At 38.2% G+C, this 23,092-nt stretch overlaps 1 protein-coding gene across 5 annotated transcripts in view; it reads left to right on the top strand.

Annotated features, from left to right (window-relative positions):
- LRIG2 (leucine rich repeats and immunoglobulin like domains 2) overlaps positions 1-21,603 on the top strand; it is a 77,776-nt gene extending 56,173 nt beyond the window's left edge. For all 5 annotated transcript variants that reach the window (XM_036923415.2, XM_057500526.1, XM_036923417.2 and 2 more), the window contains 10 exons: positions 1,815-1,895; positions 2,603-2,674; positions 2,813-2,881; positions 6,855-7,018; positions 8,645-8,965; positions 10,020-10,301; positions 11,452-11,901; positions 12,529-12,678; positions 14,335-14,625; positions 16,646-21,603. In XM_036923415.2, coding sequence (XP_036779310.2) covers positions 1,815-1,895; positions 2,603-2,674; positions 2,813-2,881; positions 6,855-7,018; positions 8,645-8,965; positions 10,020-10,301; positions 11,452-11,901; positions 12,529-12,678; positions 14,335-14,625; positions 16,646-16,866 — 2,101 coding nt within the window. In that variant the 3' untranslated portion in view covers positions 16,867-21,603. The remainder of the gene's footprint in view (positions 1-1,814; positions 1,896-2,602; positions 2,675-2,812; positions 2,882-6,854; positions 7,019-8,644; positions 8,966-10,019; positions 10,302-11,451; positions 11,902-12,528; positions 12,679-14,334; positions 14,626-16,645) is intronic.
- Positions 21,604-23,092: the final 1,489 nt, after the last annotated feature.

Here is a 23,092-nt window from a genome sequence, read left to right as displayed (position 1 = left end):
TCCGTGGTCTGTTTGATTACTTCCTCCCCCAGTGTGGGGAAGTTTTCAGCAATTATTTCTTCTAAGATACTTTCCATCTCTTTGCCTCTCTCTTCTTCTTCTGGGACCCCTATAATACGGATATTGCTCCTTTTAGATTGGTCACACAGTTCTCTTAATATTGTTTCATTCCTGGAGATCCTTTTGTCTCTCTCTATGTCAGCTTCCATGCGTTCCTGTTCTCTGATTTCAATTCCATCAATGGCCTCTTGCATTCTATCCATTCTGCTTATAAACCCTTCCAGAGTTTGTTTCATTTCTGCAATCTCCTTTCTGGCATCTGTGATCTCTTTCCGGACTTCATCCCATTTTTCTTGCGTATTTCTCTGCATCTCTGTCAGCATGTTTATGATTCTTATTTTGAATTCTTTGTCAGGAAGACTGGTTAGGTCTGTCTCCTTCTCTGGTGTTGTCTCTGTGATCTTTGTCTGCCTGTAGCTTTGCCTTTTCATGGTGATAGGAATAGTCTGCAGAACTGGGACGAGTGACGGCTGGAAGGACTTCCTTTCTTGTTGGTTTGTGGCCCTCCTCTCCTGGGAGAACAGCGGCCTCTAGTGGCTTGTGCTGCGCAGCTGCGCGCAGACAGGGTTTCTGCTTCCTGCCCGGCTGCTATGGAGTTAATCTCCGCTGTTGCTGTGGGCGTGGCCTGGCTCGGGCAGCTACTCCAAAATGGTGGAGTCGCGTTGGAGCAGGAGCTGCTGGGAGGCTATTTATCTCCGTAAGGGGCCTCCCTGCTCCCTGCAGCCCAGGGGTTAGGGTGCCCAGAGGTCCCGGATTCCCTACCTCTGGATTAAGTGGCCCGTCCTGCCCCTTTAAGACTTCCAAAAAGCACCCGCCAAAACAAAACAACGACCACAAAAAAAAACAAGAAAAAAAAATTTTTTTAATTAAAAAAAAAAAAATTTTTATTTAAAAAAAAAAAAAGGTGGTCGTTCGTTTTTCTTTATTCTCCGGTGCCAGCCTCAGGCCTCTGCTCACCGGTCTTTCTGCCCTGTTTCCCTAATATTGGGGTCCCTGTCCCTTTAAGACTTCCAAAATGCGCTCGCCAAAACAAAGCAGCAAAAAAGCAAAAAAAAAAAAAAATGGTCGCGCGCTTTTCTTATGTCCTCTGTCGCCCAGCCTCCAGTGCCTGCTCACTGTTCTTGCTGCCCTGTTTTCCCAGTATCGAGGGCCCTACACTCTGGCCCGGATGGCTGGGGCTGGGTGTTCGGCAGCCCTGGGCTCCGTCTCCCTCCCGTTCTGCCTGCTCTTCTCCCGCCGGGAGCCTGGGGGAGGGGCGCTCGGCTCCCGCGGGGCCGGGGCTTGTATCTTACCCCCTTCGCGAAGCGCTGGGTTCTCTCAGGTGTGGATGTGGTCTGGATATTGTCCTGTGTCCTCTGGTCTTTATTCTAGGAAGGGTTGTCTTTGTTATATTTTCATAGATATATGTTGTTTTGGGAGGAGATTTCCGCTGCTCTACTCACGCCGCCATCTTCCGCCCCTCCTGACAGTAATTTTTAATATGCTAACACAATTAGTCTATTAGCTAGGAAAATTAATACTCTTCGCAGGTTGCTTAATTTATTTATCAAAGCCAGTTATTTTTAGCTTATTAGAATCATTTCTTATATGCTTATCACAGATATTCTTTAAAAAGAAGAGTTGAATTATCATATAACATATTATTTGAATGTTCAAATAAGGATCTGAATTAGCGCTGCTGTGCTAGGATGATGCCCAGTGCTGTAATGGATATGCTGACTAACATAACATGTCTTCCTCTGACATTTTTCTAGAAACTTAAGAAACAATGAAATTTCATGGGCCATAGAAGATTCTAGTGAAGCCTTTGCTGGACTTAAAAGTCTCACTAAATTGTATGTATTTATAATATTTATATATGTATACAAAGGTCTATTTTTAAGAATCAGTTGTAAATGTTTAAACATGTCTATTGCTATGGCTAGAAAGTATGAACCTTATGACTCATTCAGTAAAGAAAGAAGCTTTGTTTATTAAGTTTTTTGGGTTTTGGGTGGGTGGGTTATTTTTTGTGTGTGGTAGAGTACTTTCTATTGAAACAACATTAAAGGAGAAGTTACTTACGAAACTAGAATTTCTATTTAAGTAAAAGAAATGCACTGAGAAACGAGAGTTGAACTAGTAATCTGTTTATAATCATGTGAGATATGTGGGTAATATATCTAGCAAGAGAGGATTCTCTCAAGATTTTAGATCTTCTCCCATGAGAACTGCCCCAAGGCTCCACATTTGTACAAATTTCTTTAACCTGATGGTCTTTGGCTAAGAAGGGAGAAACCGGGAGTTTTCTGATAATCTACTTCTTTTATGAAACGACTAGTGTGTCAGTGATCAGGATGGTTGCTCACAGGTTCCTTATTGAGCTCCAGCATCTTAGTAGGAGTCTTCATTCTGTGCTTTGTATTGGTTAATAATAAAGGCTTTCAAGTTTCTTAGAAATGCATGTTAAGCTTATTTTCACTGTTTATAGGTGAATGGTTGATTTAATGAATTAAATTTTGTTTAATGGGAGCTTTATTAGAAAGGTCTGTTTGTGTTTCAGAATCTTACAAGGAAATCAGATTAAGTCAATTACAAAGAAAGCATTCATTGGTCTTGAATCCCTTGAGCATCTGTAAGTATTTTGCATCCATTTTGCAAAGTATATAAATAATCTTTGCTGTTAGCAGAGGTTTTCATGACCATTTGAAGTGTTTATATACATTAATTGTAGAGATGGTGACTGGTAATGTCTCATTTCTTTTTATTTCAGAGATTTGAACAACAATGCTATAATGTCTATCGAAGAGAATGCTTTTTCTCAGACTCGCTTAAAAGAACTGTACGTAACTTTAAGTCTTTTCTTCACCTATCAGATCATTATCCATGCTTATTGGGCTTAAGCTATGATGAATGTGACTCACATCTTTCCAAAAAAGCACATCATTCAGGCAGGAAAAAAGAAAATGTTATTCTAGTGGCTGGATGGATGTAATTTCAATAACCTCATCATCGAAAAGTCCAGGATATGCAGCACCAAGACCTTCTGCTTTGTCTGTGCTGCTGATGTTTATAGTTAAAGAAAAATTAACATGTTACTTTCCTTTATGTATACTCCACTGTTCCTTTAAAAAATTTTTCCCCTCTTTCTTTTGGACAATTGGAAACATATGTTCCCAGTCCTTATCCCTTGGGGTGAGTTAGAATTAAGGCATTATATAATATTTTGGAGATTATCTAGCACTTTCAATATAGTGGTTGGAGAGGATGCGTCTGAATGTTTGTTCAAACTCCTGAAATGTTCAAAATCTGTTCAACAGCTGTATAGAAAAAATAGATACTATATCCTTTTTCATTCATGAGTTTTTAAAAATTGCTCTTACTGGTTTATAAATTTCCCAGGTGGGAGGAGTGGTTAGTTGGGCATTGGTATTAATTTTAAACAGGTGATTCAAATATTCAGCCAGTGGTAGGAATCAGTGGGCTGTTAGTAACAATTTATCTTGTCTTGCCTGAAAGCTACTGAAAGGACAGTATGACATGGCATGACAATATGAGGCAAAGGACAGTATAACTGGCATGACAAGATGAGGATAGAAAATCAGAATAAGCGTTTAGAAACTTATCAAACAATTTGACATTACTGTGACACTTTTGTTGAATTCTATTAAAGTACTGATTTACGACAGTGGAAATTTCCAGTAAACATAGCATCTTGTCAGGTGATAAATGTTCTGAATAAAAAATAAACTGGATCAAAGGTATGGAGAGTGATAGTGATTACTATTTTAGATAAATTATTGAGGAAAGGCTTTTCTGAAGATGACAGCATTTGAGCCAGTACCTTAATGAAGTGAAATGGCAAACTGCAGAGTACTGAATGAAGAGCATTCCAGGCACAGGGAGGAGCAAGTGGAAAGGCCCTGGGGTAGGCACATGCTCTTGTGCTTGAAGAATAGCAAAGACCCTGGTGTGGCTGGAAGAAGAGTGAGAAGACTGGTAGGGGATGAGGTCACAGAGAGTTAAGCAGGAGCCAGATCATGTAAGACCTAATAAGCCATGAGGAGTTAGGATTTTTTCCCCTCTAAATACATTAGGAAACTTTGGAGGGTTTTGAGAGATGCTCAGCACAGAGCCTGGTACATAGTAAAAGTTGAATAAATAGAAGATAAATAATAAAATAATAAAAGTGAAATGTTATGTAAATCAGCATTAATTATTTTCTAGCAGATTTATAGTGGCTTTTTTGCAGGGGAGGGTTGAAGGGTCTGTTGAGGTATTTCTCCTAGGCTTGGTTTAACATGTAAGGGCACAGCTTACTGCCTGTCAATATTACTTTTTTTTGGCCTGTGACAGTCTGAGGGCCAGCAAGGAAGCTTTGACCCTTGTAATGAGAATTCAGTTTAAAATGCAGTTCAGCTAGTAGATGAAAGCAAATATTGTGTTTTCATTCTTCAGAGTCATTTAGTAATTTGGGAGTTGATTTGAATAAACTAATGTAGAACTCAAATTTGACTTACTGAGAAGTTTTGATTGCTTTTGGTTACTTTAAATCTAAGACATTTATAATTTTTACATGAATATTTATTAAAATCTCTATACTTGTTGAAATCCACAGTGCTTTGCATAAATGTTGGTTGGAGAGTTGCATATTAATTAAAAAATATTTTGCATTAAAATTGCATAATCATGGTAGAAAAGTTAGAAAATACAGTTAAACCAAGAGGAAGAGAAAGATGCCAAATTCCAACTACTCAAAGACAAGCACTATTAATATTTTGGTATATCCACACACTTGCTGAGAGAATGTAGGGTACCCTAGTAGGCTTTGTGGGCAGGGTTGGTTAGTGTGTGAAGGGTGAAAAGATGCAAAAGAAGTACAAGTGAAGGGAACTAATGTGAATTCAGTGATATCTATGGCCAGGCACTGTGCTAAATGCTTTATTTAAAAAATTTTTTTGAGGTAGGCATGCTCAATCCCATTTTTCTAGAAATGGAAACTCAGATTTTAAAGACATTCAGTATCTGGCTTAAAGTAAATCATGGAATTAGAATATGAGTCCCAAGTCTCATGCATCCAGCCTGTATTACACCTAAGAAAGCATAAGTCAGACCACATCAATCTTCTCTTCTTAACTCTGCAGTGGCTTTCCATCACACACAAGGAAAAAATAATTCAAGTTTTCCTTAGTTTATAAAGCACCGTATGGCCGGGGGCCCCTGCCCCACTCTCTGACCTCATACAGTACTCTCCCCTCACTCACTGCTTTAGCCCCGTGGCCTTCTCGCTTTTCCTTGGGGACACCAAGCGTATCTGCCTCCAGGCCTTCGTGCAAGGGTATCTGCCTCTCTTCGTGCAAGAGAGTTTCCTGTCTGCCACACTCTTAACCTCAGGTCTCGCATGATTTGCTCTCGCTTTTTTCAGGTCTTTGCCCAAGTCCCATCTCTTCAGAGAATCTTTCTCTGCCCACTCTGTCTAAACTGGTAGCTGCTATCTCTCCATTTTTTTTACCTGGCTTTGTTTTTCTTGATAGCACTTACTTTCTGACATTATCCTTTCATTCATTTGTTTATTCCTTGGCTCTAAATATGTAAGCTTTGTGAGGGCTCTATCCCTAGAGCTTAGAACAGTGTCTGGCATATAGTAGACTCAAATATTCCTCTCTGAATGAATGAATATAACAAAAGAATTTTTAAATGCAAAAGGTAACTTTGGGCCCATTTAATCACCTTTAATAAAATATGGCTTTTGAGATACCCTTAAAGACTGAAACTTCTTTGGAATCTGATCTTAGATATTTTACACAAAATTTTAAAACTAGATAAAGATTTTGATGCTCACAAAGCAGGTTATAATGTTCTCAAAAGCATTTGCTTTCTCTGCTTCCAAGTGGATAGATCGTTTAAGGGGTTATTAAAAGGAAACACTGATTTTTTAGATGCTTTATAGCCCTGTTACAGACCACAAGTAATTTCTGAGTGTTTCTTGGTTTAAGTTGCAGTACACATTGTCACAGGGCTGAAGTGTTTTCAGTCTTGATGAAATAATTAGAAAAGAATTATATCCTCTCCACAACAAAGATATCTCTGTGTTCCAATATAAATAGTAAGCATTTCCCCAAACTTTTCTGGAGAAAATTTTAAACCTCAAAAATTTTAAGGAAGGTGGTAGTGAACATTCACATACCCATTACCTAGATTCACTGTTGTTAATTTTTTTCCTATTTGTTAAATTTGTTACCTATTTCCTTCCCTCCCTTCCTCCTTTCCTCCCACCCTTTCTCTTCCCCACAACACATACGCATATATACACGTGCACAATTATTTTTGCTTAACCATTTGAAAGTTGCAGATATGACATTTTCACCCCTAAACATCCCAGCATGTATTTCCTAAGAACAAGAATATTTTCCTACATAACCACAGCACTATTATCATACCCAATGAAATTAACCTTGATAAAATAATACCTATGTCCAGTCTATACTCAAATTTTCTCAGTGTCAAAAAGTGTTCTTTGTAGATAATGTTTTCCCAGTCAAGGATCATACATTGCATTTGGTTGTTATGGTTTTTTAGCCCCCTTTAATCTAAAACATGTCTCTTGCCCTTGTCCATCCCCATGTTTTTTTTTAGTGTCTTTCATAACACTGCCATATTTGAGGAATTGAGGCTGACAGTCTGAATTTGTTTTCTCGTGGTTAGATTCAGATTAAATATATTTTTGGCAAGAAAAATTCATAGGTTATGTAGTAAACTTTTAATGCTAAAGAACCTTAGAATGAAAAGTAAAAGGTACTTCTCTGTTTCTGTAGGATTCTGAACACAAGCAGTTTGCTCTGTGATTGCCATTTGAAGTGGTTGCTTCAGTGGCTGGTTGATAACAACTTTCAGCATTCTGTGAATGTAAGCTGTGCGCACCCTGAATGGCTAGCAGGGCAAAGCATCCTGAATGTGGATCTGAAAGATTTTGTTTGTGGTTTGTATTTTTGTTTTTTAAAATTTTGTATACCACACACTGTTTTGACAATGGAATTAAAAAAAAAATTTAAACCAAAATGCTTTTCCATTAACATATCCATTTTCATTTCTCTGTGTTCTCTAACATTTTTATGTTGTTGCATTCCTAAGTTAAATTTTGCATTATTTGACTTAATATATCATAAGCACTTTTTTTCTCTGTGTTCTTAAACGATCATTTTAATGTCAGTATAATAGCAGTCTTATGAATGCTGGACTTTTACCTTTTAGGGGTACTGTTAACCATAGAATAAATACATAGTAGTAAAATTACTGAGTGAAAAGGTATGAATTTTTTTTTTTTTTACATGAGTTCATTCAAAAGTCTGAATTATTTTTTTAGTAGATATTGAAAAGTGCCACCAGGTCATTTCCAAAAAGATAGCCCTAGTTTATGTTGTTACCAGCCATGCATGAATACACCAATTCCATGTTGTTTCTATTTTTGGTGCAGCTTCTTAAGACTAAAGTGGCAGGATTTTAGACTTCTTACAAGGGAAAGGAGGACATAGACAAATTGTGTTTCTAGTATTTATAATTTCAGTTCTCAACTTGCAGATTTTTCCTTTACACTTTGCTTTTCTTTAAAGTGGAATAATTGGTTCTTAGCTTTACAAAGTGGAACTTCTAGATCATTGTATTTGAATCTGATCGGTTAGATACCTGTGTATTGCCAGATCTATTTCCACAATCTACTTAAAGATGTTTAGACACTTAGAAGCTCATGCCCACAAAATACTTACATTGTTTTTATAAATTTTAAAGAAGAAAACAAAGAATCTAATTATTAAATTCTGCTTACATTTCCATAAATTCCCTTTTGACTTATTTTAGTTTTAAATATAAACACACATTTTATCTTTTCTTCACATTATTTTCATGGCACAGTGAAATGTTACCCAGTGAAGATACTGGTTAAGAATTCACATAACTGCTTCTCTGAATCAATCTAATAACATTATTATTTATGAATCTATAGTTTAGTAGCCACTCCTAAGCCAATCTTCAGTTAAACATTGATGTTTGGAATTCTTCAGTATTTTAGGTGAAAGTTATGCACATACAAAGTACTATAAAATAACACATTTTATTAATAGATACTCTGTAAAATAAGTTCATAATCCCCATTTTCTACACATGCACGCGCACACACACACACACACACACACACACACACACACACACACACACACACACAGTGATAGGATTAGAATTTGTCTTGACATACTAATAAAGATTTCCCTTTTTTTCCCAGTAACTGGTAATGCTTAAGAAGTACATTCTAAGCATAAGTGACAGTAAGGGATGGTGGAAAGTGTGCTAAACCCTGAAGTCAGAAAACATGGGATCCAGTCCAGCCTCTGCTGCTGACTTACAAGTCTTTGAGCAAGTCAGTGTGACCCTCCTGAGCCTCATTTTCCTCATCTTTAAACAAGGAAATTGGATTCTAGCTCCAAAGTCTCTTTCAATCTTAATAGACCATTTTGTAAACAGAACACACAATTTTACATTATTTGTTTTCAAATTGAGTATAGAAACAAAAATAACTGACTTGGCTCCGCCCATTTTTTTTTTTTCCCCTTAGATGACTTTCTCAAGCCACAGATAAGAAGACTTCCTGAAACCACAGTTGCTCTAAGAGGAATGAACGTAACTCTGACGTGTACTGCAGCAAGCAGCAGTGATTCACCCATGTCTACTGTGTGGCGCAAAGACAGTGAAATCTTGTATGATGCTGATATTGAGAATTTTGTTCGCTATCAGCAGCAAGCTGGAGAAGCTCTGGAATATACCAGTGTCTTACATCTTTTCAATGTGAATTTCACAGATGAAGGGAAATACCAGTGCATTGTTACTAATCACTTTGGTTCTAATTATTCTCATAAAGCCAAACTGACTGTGAATGGTAAGGAATTATGCTCCCTGATAGTTTTGTGGTTAGAACAATTTTTCATGTTCAGTTTTTGAACCACTTGACCAAGAAAATTAGGCTAAACCTGACATTTGGGATTGGATTTTAACTGTTTTTGTCTTTATGGTTATGATAGTGTATAGATTGGATTGCCGGTTTGCCCACTTACTGTCCCTAATTTTAATTTGTCTTTAATTGAGGGGTAAAGGTGAATTCCACAGCCCCAGGCGATAGACTACTTTCACTGTTGTTTATGCTTTTGAAAAAAACTTCCTTTGGATTTCTCCCATTTTCTTTCAAGAACCATAAGTCTGTTTGAAAACTATGAAATGTATTCCTGACATTGTTCACACAGCCTTCTGCTAACTGGGAGTATTGAGGACATTTCTGGGTCCAGTGATCATTATCTCTGTGTAAATGTAGTCACACAGAGTCACTTTTTAAATTAATGCTCTTCTCTGTGGCTATAAAAAGCTTCTCCAAAAAGCTTGATTTATCTCTTTCCTGTCTGATTGAGTAACTACATTTTTGGCTTTGTGCGACCAAAAGGTGTACTTGTCTTGCTTCTGTGTTGTTTTATGAAATTTTGGAAGGCATAGATTTTTTGTTTATCATGGCATTTGCCTTGACAGCTTTGTAAATTAGTTTGGAAAGCACTGTTTGGTCTTTTAAGTAAGGAAAGCATAGTAAATATCAGGTTATAAAATGGGGAGTTCAGATAGGTTGGCCTTCTGCATTCTCTGTCTCCATCAGCGAGATCAGGTAGGTATGTCATGCATGCATTCTGTAGAAGAATTAATTAGTCATCACTGTACCCCAAGTATTCTGAGGTTCTGGGAGAAAAGATGGCCTCTGAAGTTGTATTTACTATTGATCCAGAGAGCATGCCTTCTCAAAGAATGGAACATTACAACAGTTGGTATTTTACCTAACAGATTCTCTCATGTATGTGTCTATGTATATACATACATACATACATATATATATATATATATATTTTTTTTTTTTTCCTCCCTTACCCACTTTCTCTCAATCTTTTTTGGAACAGAGATGCCCTCTTTTCTGAAAACTCCAATGGATCTAACTATCCGCACTGGTGCCATGGCCAGATTAGAATGTGCTGCAGAGGGACACCCTGCACCTCAGATTTCCTGGCAGAAAGATGGTGGTACTGACTTCCCTGCAGCTCGAGAAAGACGCATGCATGTCATGCCTGAGGATGATGTCTTCTTCATTGCAAATGTGAAAATAGAAGACATGGGAATCTATAGCTGTATGGCACAAAATATAGCAGGCGGCCTCTCAGCAAATGCCTCCTTAACAGTGTTACGTATGTTTACTGCCCCATGCTTTTGTTAGGAACTTTTTATTAAGGATCTACTCTTGATACTAAGGCCAAGGAAAGTCTAATTTTGAGATCTTCATTGTGAACTTATATCTTTGTCACCTTATTTTTGCCAACTTACTCAGGGTTTTGTCAGCTTAGGATATTAGTGGATCAGATAACTGAAGTCTGGGGAAGTGCTGAGGGTGGAATGAGAGATCTTTATCACGTGAATCGAAAATTCAAATCTCTTTATATGTTATGTCTCCCTTTGTAAGGTTTCTACTTGATGTATGTTTTTCCTACTGCTCAGTATTGAGTTTGCAGTTGTTTTATACTGTTCACATACTGCTTCACAGAGAACTCTAGACAGTGTGACTGACTGTTCCCCCTAGTTCATTAAAAAAATTTTTTTTTAAACAAAAAAGTAACCCATCTTACTGTTAGATTTCCTGTTTTGCTTTCAGTGTCTTCCTGTCCTATCCTCTGGTAAAATGTCTTTTCCCTGAAGATTTCCACTGACAAGCCTATTTTTTTCTTATGAGAGTATTTTTCTTCATGGGATTCAAATTCAAGCAAATTCTATTTTATATTCCCTTAGATGTTAGGGTTTTTAAAAGTTTGTTGGTTTGTTATTTACTTGTATAATCAGAAAAACTTACTGTTTTAAAAATTCAAGATACACAGAAAACTAGAAAAAAGGAGGGAAATTCAGTAAAACACTATTAAAGATTATGGCATATTCTGGACTTTTTTTAATATGCATTTTTATGTAGTTATGTATACCTACCTTTTTGCACTTAATGTTGTATTCCAAGGATTACCCATCATTAAGTCTTTGTAAAATATCATGTGGCTGTTGGGAATTACTTAATCATTTTGCTATTAGATTTTTTCCTTTATTTCTAAAACTACAACTAATTTCATAATACCTTTGTGTGTAAATTTTTGAATTCCTTACTTAGGATAGCTGGTCAAAGGTGGAATTACTGAGATAAGATTTATGTTTTTTTGAAGCTTTTGCTTTTCTAAAACATTGACTTCTAATCCTCCCATGAGTATATGAAAGTGTTTATTTCATCATAGCCTCAATAGTTAAATTCAGTAAGATTTAAGGATAAAATCGCTTAATGTGACTTTCTTATTTATATGTTAGAGACACCCTCATTTATTAGACCCCTGGAGGACAAGACAGTAACCCGAGGTGAAACTGCCGTATTACAGTGCATAGCTGGAGGGAGTCCTGCCCCTCGTCTCAACTGGACCAAAGACGATGGACCATTGCTGGTGACAGAACGGCACTTCTTTGCTGCAGCCAACCAGCTTCTCATCATTGTAGATGCTGGACTAGATGATGCTGGGAAATATACCTGCATTTTGTCTAACACCCTTGGGACAGAACGCGGTCACATTTACCTAAATGTCATTTCATCCTCCAATTGTGACTCTTCCCAGAGTAGCATTGGGCATGAAGATGATGGCTGGACCACAGTCGGCATTGTCATCATTGTTGTGGTTTGCTGTGTTGTGGGCACCTCTTTGATCTGGGTCATTGTTATTTACCACATGAGAAGGAAAAATGAAGACTATAGTATCACGAATACAGGTGAGTGGTATCCAGTTGACACCTGTGGCTTATACTTGAGTCAGAAATGTAGTATATAGCATTTATTGTAAAATACAAAAAACTAAGGAGCTTTGATACTTGATTTTATGTGTGGTAGAAGGAAGAGTTATTCCTGTTAAAATGTCCTACTTCCTTGATAAAACAGAATCTCTGTGGTGATAAGTGATTTTAAGAGTTCGTAGACATTCCCCCAAAAATTGCCCTTACAAACATATTACAGATGTATCTTATTTCTTTAGTACCTAAGGTTCATTCCCATCATAATTTCCCTGTGGGGCAGAGTGGAGCCCATATGACTAAGGTCAGTCTTTAACACACCTCACCTGAAATCCACAAGAAAAGAGGTTCAACTGGATAGATTGTGAAAAATGTGCCTGTGGATAAGATTTCAGACTTTAGGTTCCTTTTGGTAGTACTTATTAAATGAAGCTTTGAGAAGAATTTTATGAGAAATAGTTAAAGGGAAAATTCTAAGAGCTCCTGAGTTTCTGTTGTATAGCATTTTCCTGGCCGGTTGCATCAAAGTGGGACACATTTGTAAAATAGTCTACTAAGTGTTGGCTTAAATTGTCTAACTTTGAGAGTTAACAGATGTTTCTTTTACAGAGGAGCTTAATCTACCTGCAGACATTCCCAGCTACTTGTCTTCCCAAGGAACACTGTCTGAGCCACAGGAAGGCTACAGCAACTCTGAGGCAGGCAGTCATCAGCAGCTTATGCCTCCTGCCAGTGGGTATTTACACAGAGGCACTGATGGTAATGACTCTTCTTGTATAGCCCTACAATTTCAGCATACCCTATTGAATTAAATTTCAGTGTATAGTTTTCACCATTAACCTGTAAGATACTCAGTGAAAACATTTGGCCCCATGCAAAATAGGATGAAAATTGATTAAAGTCTTAACAGAAGAAAATCATCTGACAGAAAAGAGAAACACAGCCTAAGCAACGGTTTGGGGTACACAGTACAGGCTGTTATTATGGGAAGGAGATGTTCCTGAAACTTTTTTCAGTTGTCCTTTATCCTTTTCAGGCATGAGCACCCTTCAGACCATATCCAGGAGAGGTTTATTTCTCCTGCTGTCAGGTAGATAGTCATAAAGTTTATATCATAAAATAGATGCCCTGAAGTTTATAGGGTGATGATGATTCACAGCATAGTTGGAGAACATCAGCAAGGTATAAAATGTTCTCTAATTAAATAAATCTTATTTCCTAACACTACTACTCTTCCCCACTCCACCCTTCTTCCCACAAGGAGTGAAGATTCCAGGAATGTGAATTAAGGGGTAGAAGAATTGGGTTTGATTCCCAGTTCTTTACAGCTTTGTGACCATAAACAAGTTACTTGAAATCTGAGCTTTTATTTCCTCATTTAAAAAATAAATGAACAGTATTTTATAAAGCACTTCTCTCAAGATTCTTAAAGATCCTTTCAACAAATCTGTGTTATTTCAAGTACTGTACAGATGAAAGGTCTGTTCCATTTCTGTAGAGATTTTTTTTAGGCTAAGTGTTAACAGAAATTTCTCTAATTGATAAATTGAACCTCATTTTGGCTTTCCATAGAAAGAAGGGTATTTCTAGCTTTTTAAAGGATACCTTAAAGCCCCTATTCTGAGATTTGTGAGAAATAACACTGCTTTCTGGGTTAAACTAAATTACTTGTAGGCCTCTTTCAGTTCTAACGTTCTTTTGCTTGATCATACATAAATAACTCACTCTCTATTTCTCACTGTCTTTCTTTTCTTTCATTATTTAGTTTTCAAAGTATGTAACAGTTCAGGGAGCTCATTATTAAACTTTCACGTCTACCAAGCACACATCTGTTAGGCAGGACTCATGACCATCAGAGGCTTTCTCTAGGGATACTTTTGGCAATTAGTGTTGCTTAACCTCTTGACTCACCAAAGTAACAAGGACTTTTATGAAATAATCATAACTCCTTGTTCTCTGCTTTAGTTTGCTTAAGCCAAACATGTGTCCTGTAGCACAGTGTCAGCCTTATCTTGGCTCCTGTGATTTGGGCATGATTTTACCCGGGCTGGACAAAGATGATTTAATGTAGCCTTCAAGAGCATGGGCTCCAGAGCTGGAGTGCTGAGTTCACATTGTAGCCCCCCACTCTGGCAGTATGTCTTTTGGTGAGGTACTGAAATTGAACTTCTCTGTGTGGTAGTTACCCCGTCTGTGAAATGGGGGTGATAATAGTACCTACCTCATAGGGATGTTGTGAGGATTGAGTTAGTTAATTCACAGAAAGAGTTTAAAACTGCACTTGGCTTGTAAAGTAACTGCTGAATGGATGCCATCTGTGATGATAATGATGACAGCCATTGAAGAAAACTGATCATTGGTAGAGGTGATGTCTCAACTGGAGGATGTCTGGGTTCTTTCCCATGTTGTCATTAGGTGGCCCTGGTGCCCGGGTGATCTGCTCAGATTGTTACGACAATGCCAACATCTACTCCAGGACCCGAGAATACTGTCCATACACCTACATTGCTGAGGAGGATGTACTGGATCAGACACTGTCCAGCCTCATGGTCCAGATACCCAAAGAGACATACCTGGTACATCCTCCCCAAGATGCCGCTAACCTGGAGAGCCTGGTATCATCAGCAGATAGAGAGATGTCTGCCTTTCCCACCAGCCCTGAGAGGATAAAGGAGAAGAAACATTCCTTCACACAGATGAGCAGTGGTAAAGGGCACAGTGTTTTTTGTTTGTTTTGTTTTGCTTTGCTTTCACTTTAACCTACCTGATTTTTCCTTTAGTCATTATAGGTGGTACTCTTCAGTTGCTGGGAGGCAAACAAGTTAGTGTAGTGGAGTAATTAGCTATTGGTAACTGGCATAAACTGGAGCCAGAGATCTTCAGAGGTTAGGGTTAGAAAGAAGTCTGCATTTGTAGGATGAAAACAAGATCACACTTCTAAAAATTCAGAAGCCAAGTAGACAAAGCTTTATAAAGCTTTTTCTTTTTTTAAATAATGGAGACTTGAAATGCTAAGGATATAATTTGGGTGTAATTTAGTGAAGGTTTTACTGAGTTGACTTAAAACATGTGTTACTTGGTTGTTGTTCCATCAGGTAAATATTGAATGTCAGTCTCACTTGGCAGGTGCTTGCTGTCATCTGTGATGTTATGATCAGAGCCATAAGCGGGAGAACAGTTTGGGGAAAGTGTCCTCTGCCTCACAGGGCCCAGGAAGAGAAACACATGTTCTATTGTGCAGATGACCATTTGATGACAACTTAGTCTGTAAAGCAAAACTCTTTCTAGACCATGAAATGCACACTGAGCATGTCGTCCTGTCCACCCAGGCTTTTCATTAGCTGTCACTCCCCTGTCAGTCTGCAATGGAAGAGCATTGGGAACAGGGTGGGGGCAGGAAGGCAGTGTGTAGTCGTGCTTCCAGGGATGGTTCTGGAAGGAGCAAATGATCTGGAGTAGCACCTTGAACATGAGCTCTGTTGCTCTTAATTCAGAGACCAACTCTAAAGATTTCTAAAGAGGGTATAGCTCAGAAAAAGCTATATCTTTATTGAAGTTGGTCTCTTGTCTTTAAAATCAGTGTCCATGAAAGAAATGCAACACTAAATCCATCTCCCATGTCCGAAAAGAATAGCGCGCGCGCACACACACACACACACCCTTCTTAAGCACACACACACACACACACACACACCCTTCTTAAGTAAAACCAAAAATGTAGTGCATCTTTTTCCTAACGTTGGGACTATCTTAATTGTTAACCCAGTCTTTAAGTGAGTAAATCAGCAAATGAGAGTGCTTTGAGGCCTTGCTCCCTTCCTTACCTAGGGTGCTCCTTGCTATGCAACGTTGTGGTCTGTCAGCATCAGCATTACCTCAGAGCTTGTTAGCAATGAAGATCATGAGTCCCACCCCAGACCTAGTGAACCATATTTTATCAAGATCCCCAGGTTGTTTGTATGCATACAGAAGTTGAGAAACCCTGCTCTAGGCTACTTTTCACATGGGTTTTATTTTTATTTCTGAGTGTTTGGTTCCAGAATGTTTGGCTAGCTTTTTCCAAAATGCATACCTCTGAAGCTAATATGACTTCCAGTAAATGATCTTTGGGGAATGAACTCACCACTGCAGTAAGTAGGGAGAAAGCGTAATGTATATTTTTGAAACCGTATTACAGATAATCTAATTTAAAATCACTGCTGTTGATTATTATTTTGTTGTTATAATTATTGGTATGTTAGAAGCTGGGTGAGATGATGGTTTATTTTTAAAACAATTTTTTCAATATAGGCATTTGATTGTTATTTAAAGATGGAATTGCTGCCCTTAGTCAATGATTTTTTATGTATAATACAATTTTCATTGCAGTATGGATACTGTTAAATCTGTTTTAGCCTTTTTCCATGTGTCTAAAGGATTTTATATTTAAATTTTGTAGCAGCAGAACCACTAATAGGTGGAAGTAGGTGATATATAGCATGGTCTCAGTAAATAGTTGGCTGTTTTTTGAGTAGGAAGGTTTAAAAGACCATGGTTCCAAGCTTTTATTTTGCCCTCTTTTTTTAGTTCTTGCTGAGAAGATGGCAAGTATACATTTGATCTCAGTGTTCTTATTCAGGAATTTTGGGTATCTTTATTTCTCTGAGGATTTGGGTAAAAGAAAATTAAATTTTAGAAAATTTTAAATTTTGATTCACTGCTGATAATTACTGTCTTTCACTCTCAGAAATGTTACAGCGGCCTCTGTGGAGCATAAGCAAAGAACTGCCTCATCCTCCCTTTTCCAAGCAGCCAGTCCTTGAGTCCCCACAACTCCATCAAAATGAGGGCATGACAAACGGTGATCCAGACTGTTCCACCTCCCCTGTGTCCTGCCACAGGCTACATGACCACACTTTTGATTTTAGTAGGACTCGTAACATTCAAGGTGGTAGCGAGGGCACATGAAACTCACTCCAGGATGAAATCTGGGCAAAGACTCAAATTAATTAATTTTGTATTTACTACCTCAGAGTTCAGAAGAAACCTCCAAAGTCAGCATTTGCTTTACTCTTGGTCTACAATTACTTAGATCACACCAGGTGGTCCTGGCATCCACTTGGGCTTGTACTTGATGAAGGGAGGCTAACGGCTGATGAAAATGGGTTCATCTAAGGAAATATGTGCAGCACAGGCAGAAGATACTGGACAAATGTGCTTCCTGATGGTTCCCTGGGGATGTGCCCAACGAGCATTGCCTATTAGGAAGAGGCTCATTGCTGCTTAACATGCTGGATTGTCTCAGCCCACAGAATGATCCTGAGAACACATCACTCCTTTGTTTTGCCCTCCAAGGAACAAAAATAACTTTGGAGCCCTCTGAGAAGTGTTCCTGAGCTTCTTCAGTGGCTTTCAGCTTAGAGTTGAGACTGGGGCTTTGATATTCAAGGTCTTCAACAAGAATCCAGGCTTGACCCGCTGTTACCAGTCAAGGGGTTTTATATTCTTGTGAATCTTTTTTTTGGGTGGTTCCCTGTCGCCCAGGGATCTCATTGTAAATATATGTGCATTCATAAATAATTTTTGTATTCATTGACCATGTGTTGACCGCAATGTAAATATTTTTGATATGCCAAAATTATATATAAAATCCAGTTATATTAACAGCAGCTTCTCAGACTACAGACAGATTTTGTATAATTAGATGTAGTGAATCTAAAGACTTTGTTTAATGTTTTAAAAACATGTTTGTTAAGAATTATATGTGTAGAGGCAGGGTATCTATGATTGCGCACACACAAACACAATCTTGGTGTAACCATTTTCTTCATACCTAAAGGTTTGTACATCTAGTCATTTGCCATCTGTGTACAAGTGCTGGGTGATGGTACCTTCCTAGCATAAAAAGGCTCTTTCAAACACTAGTAGTCTTGTCACAGCCATGTGCACATAGAAAAAGAAAAACTTATTTGGGGAGGATCTTTCAGCAAAGTACTTAGTTGACAAAGAAACCAAGGTTTGCTTCTTTTCCCTATTTTTTTTAATAATCCCTCTTCTACCAATGCACACTATAGCTTAAGGGAAGAGTGCTTTGGGGTTAGAAGAATGTGCAGAATCGTCTGTATTCCTATAGAGTGGGTCCTTGTTTTAGTACAAGTGATTATTTAATCCAGAAAGTTTCCTTGAATTTCTGATAAGCAGAAAGCTTTATGTAAACAAAGGACTTACACTCCAGTAGAATATAGTGGACTAGTGTTCTCCTTTGCTGTGCTTTAGATTTCCTCACATAGGCTGTCAGATTCTGTCCCCTGAATCCAGTGAGGACTAGTCTATACTGGATAACTTGCATCACTTAAACAAAAATACTGTTTCTCAGTCATTGTGCATTTCAAGGGTTCTAAACTCACATAATTTCTCAGCTTTTTCCCAGAAAATTGACCTGAATTTCATATGAGTCTTCAATCCTAGATTTTCCTCCATAGGCAGTGGCACTTCTTTAGCTGTGTAGTACCACCATGCCTTTCCCTTTTTCCTTTTTAACCTGTCAGCCTCTGGTCATTTTCACTTTGAACTTCTGAACTATCACTGTTTTCCTGTCCCTTTAATTTGTTATTCCTCTTCTTAGTAGATTGTAGTATAATTTGTACTGGACTGACTACGAATCAAGGGACCTGATTTAATTCCTAGTTCTGCTACTGACTGGTGTCCTTTACTTCTCAGCCTGCCTTTCTCATTTATGGAATGAGGGCATTTTGCTAGATGCTCTAAAGCCCTTTCCAGCTGTAACATTCTGTGAATCTGTGATCCCTCCAGGAATCAAGGAGGATTATGCTACTCTAATAAAAAGCTGCTTTCATGAAATGTTTGTTAGAGTAGAACAGGAGTGATGCTGCTTGCTCTGACTCGAGCCAGATTTATTTTCTCTATAGTAGGAGTAATGGCATAAGAAATACTCAGGAGGAGAAGAAATATTCTACTTCTAAACCGAGTCAGTAAACATAAAGAATCTTGATGTACTGGAAACTACCCATTGCTCTCTAGAATAGCAGGACTGAATGCTAATGTTACAGAATCAGTTGAGAGGCCTGCCACAGCTAATCTGCAACTAGTTTGTAGCTCATTTACCTTTCTGGTGTATTCAAGGTTACCCCTAAAATAATAGTACTTTCTCCCTCAAATTCTCGTAGACTTTCTTGAGTGAGAAAGGTGGAGCTGGAGTTGGGCTGCAAGTGAGCATCAGCTGTTACATGTGAGAGGACAAAACACAGGCTGCAAACCAGTGCTCTAGAAAACTTAACATACATGAGTGCCGCCTCTTTATTTAGCAGTGGTCCCTTTACTGCCTGGAGTGTCAGAGTCTGATATGAATGGCCACATTCTGCATTATGTCAACTCAGATGGCTGAGGTGGCCTCCCAGGTACTCCTAGCTTGCCGGAATAACTAAAAAAAATGGCCTAAATACCAGTCAAGAATTTGTTGAAATGTGAATAGTCTACTTCTAGTCTTAAAAAAATAATAAATTCTTAACTTTAGGAAAAGAAATTCCTGAAATTTTTCATAATTGCATTTTGTTTTACCGAGCAGTGATTTAACCCTCTGCCATGAACAGGACTAGTGACTCATCAGTGTTTCTTCCCAGTGGTGTAACGCCTGCCCAATGCCAATTTAATCAGGATGTTACAAAGCAAGGCAAACTAAAAATTCTCTCTGCTCCCCCCCAGTTACCACTTCATATTAGTAGGGATACATAAATTATCTTAATTCATTTGTGCCCCTTTTAAAGTGATTCTTTAAGTCTACCTAGAAGAAGAAATAGCATTTTCCTTGAACTCAAAGTCTTACTGACAGATCTACACCTAAGCCATTGGCTTTCTGTCACTCATCAACTTCTAAAGTGCTTTCCCTACCATGCAGGTTATTCTATACAATTGGAAATCTCAGAAACCCAGTCTACTGTGCCATTGCCTTTAGTGTGCCATCTCAGAATGCTCGAAAGGAGTATTTTTCTGTAAGGTGACTTTCATGTTTCAAAACAGTTGCCTTTATCTTACCCATTGAGAGGCTGTAAAAGGAACATCAAGATATCAAGCAATTTAGACTCTTACTATTTTCCTAAGAAAAGGAAGATAAGAGTAATTACTTAAAGGGTTGTCATCTGAAATAGGATTAAATTCACTGTCTTTATTCTAAAGAAAAAGGGTCCTATCAGTGGGGCAGAATTGCCAATAATCTATGTAAGCTAACTCTAACGACTCCATTTGTCTGGTAATTGGAATAATTAGCCATTCATGGGAAACCACACACGGAAGCTAAGTAACCATGTTAATAGCATTGAAGGAATACCTGTGCTGACATGGAATATGGGCAAGATGAGTTAGCGCTCTTTCAGTTTTGTCATTGGGGATCTCCAGAAGCAGTGATAGTCTTAAAACTTAGTCCTTCAGTAAGTTTAGAGCACTTAAGAAATTTTTTTTAAGCTAAAGAATTTAGGGTTTTGGTTGATAAAGGGGGCATGTCTGTGTTAATAGCTGAAAATACGAACTCTGGGCTATTCTGAGGAAATCTGTAACTAGTTCCTAACACAAATGGCATTACCATAATACAAAATTTTTTAAGCATGTAATAGAACCCCCCTTTTACTCTTTAATTTTTATTCCTGATTCTTTTTACCAGTGTGACTGTATTTGGAATGGGATTAGAATTGTGGGGTTCAGTTTTATACCCAGTATTTTACCCAAGTGTATTATGGCCTTTTCTAATCATTTTAATATCCCCATAAATGCCAAAAGGGCAATGGAGCAACAGGGGCAAATTTGCTGTAATTTTGTGCTACATTCTCCATTTCTTATTTTGCTTCTTGATGCAGAGCGCAGAGGTAATTGTGAACCAGTTGGACATTAGAAGGTTGAACTAAGATTTTTTTTGGCGACCTGCAATTATGGTTTCCTTTTGTGATGACGTGGTCTCTTTCCCAGGTCAGTTTGGCAGGTGTTTTTCCTCCTGCTTCCTCCAGCTTACAGCTTTTTTGTTTGAAGTACAACAATCTAAACCAATATCAGTTAGCCTTAATTTTCTTTCTTTCTGGACAACTGCCTGCTTTTGTCAACAAAAATAACAAGTTCTGAATTAAGAGATGTATTACAAGCTGCTCTTAACAACATACCTGAAAGCCCACAAACCAGCGGAAGGTTTTTGTGGGTGGCAAGGACGTGTTTGTGTGAGTGAGTGTGAATGTATGTGTGTGGGTTCTACGAGTAACGTGGACTTGCTCCCTCGAGGCTGTGTGTTGAGTGTTTCTTAGCAGTCCCAGTGGGTGGGGCGAAGGTGAAAAGACAACTTGGTTGGAGCCTGTTTTCAGATGTGAGAAGAAAAATGAATTTCATCAACTGGAACTGTCTTGAAAGAGAAATCGATTATCAGGTAGTCAAGTGCCCTTGGATTAACTCTTGGCTGCTTAAACTGGCCTCTTATTCCATAAAGAAACTATTTTGACCCTCTGTTTTCCCCCTGTTCTCCCATTTTCTCCATCAGAGAATATCAGTCTGAGCAGTACCTAAAGAGTTCTAAGTCAGGTTGTTCAGTGTGGCCCTTTCCTAGTATCTATTTATATTTTCTCACACATGAGAATGTATATTTTATAAAGCATGTGTCTACTTGTTTTGTCTACTGTAATATATCTCCAATAAAGCTAAAATACATTATGATTTTCTGGTCTTCTCTTGCCTAAAGCAACAGAGTGAAGTGAAACATTTTTAAGCTTGTAATCTTTTTGAGAGGGTCTCCAAATAGCTGTACAAGTTAAAATGGGGGAGAGTTGCCCTGCTCCAGTTCCTGCCATGTTTGAATCACACGGAGCCTTGAGCACCAGCCGTTGGCGCACCCAGTAGCCGTGAACTGCTCAAGGGCTCTGCTCTCCTCTTCCTCATGGTGTCCACCGTGGTGCCAGATACCTGGCAGGATGGAACCAAGCACCCTTAATAATAGTTCATTAGAAAATAAGAGTACTTTCTGCACAGGAAAAAATTTGAAGGCAGCATTTTCTAATTTGGCGAAATACTTCAAGGCTGTAAGTATTCTGGTCGCCTTCCTTACTGCACTAGGTTAGGGGCTATTTCCTTTGAGACTGTCAACAAATAATACTCTCAAACTGTAGATTGGGTGGATAATACTAATCTCCACTCTGTAATTGAGGAAATTGGCTCAGTGAGATTATCACTTATGAACTGTCAAAAAGCTTCTAGGCAATAAGATGGGATTAAGATCCAGATTTTCTGACTCATATTCAGGATTTTCCCCACTATGATACCTTCTAGTTCTGAACAGAGTATTGTGTTTGTAGTCTTCATAAACCTTTGACTATAAAGCCTCTGGGCATTGAGCACTTCTAATATGATGAAAGTTCAGACTGGAATGTATCCTAGAAGCTGACTTTTACTATATTCCTGAGAGGAAAACAGACCTACTTTCTTGTCTTAGAAGGTGGAATGTGAAATGAAGAAAAATGGCTTGGTTTTACTGTATTTTTTGTTTTGAGTGGGATATACTAGTGTCCTGCTGGGTTAGGAGCTTGTAACCTAATGCTTAAGCTGTCTGTGCCACAGGACTAAGCCATGGATCAGTACTTCTGCAGAACACAGTAAAAATGAGTTTCTAGGAAAATGAAGTTAAAAGACAAAAATGGAGATTTTATTATACACTTAACATAAAATTACTCCTGCTTTTTAAAATAATTTAAAGTTTCTAAATGCTTACTCTTGATTTCTGTGCTTTGTCTTGGACCACTAGCAAATAGTTCATGGGTAGGCACAGATCTGTAGACCACTTGGAGTAGGACTGCTATAACCATGTAATGACAGTTGTGTCATGATGGGGATTGATTTTACTCATTTCTGGAGGTTCCTTTGAACTTGCTGGTTTGAAATAGTTGAAACTGAGAACAGGGCTTCTGTCTCAAGGCCTCCCAGACTTGAAAAGGAACAATTAAAACACTTTAGCTCAGTCACCACCCCCTCACTAAAGCCTCTCACTTGTGTGGTGGAGTCTTTTGTAGCACTGCTTGTTTCTAGTCCTGCTGTTTTATTGGCCAGTGCTTGGGATGCACTGTTTATATACAATCTTATGTATGTTTCAAATATGCAACACAGTGGTACAACAGTTACCCGTATTATTAAATTCTCACCCCCACTAGTGCAG

Source organism: Manis pentadactyla, chromosome 4, assembly GCF_030020395.1.
Source record: "Manis pentadactyla isolate mManPen7 chromosome 4, mManPen7.hap1, whole genome shotgun sequence".
In the NCBI taxonomy this organism is placed as follows: Eukaryota; Metazoa; Chordata; class Mammalia; order Pholidota; family Manidae; genus Manis; species Manis pentadactyla.
Note: the sequence above shows the minus strand (reverse complement) of the source record. Positions and strands in the feature narration are given on the sequence as shown.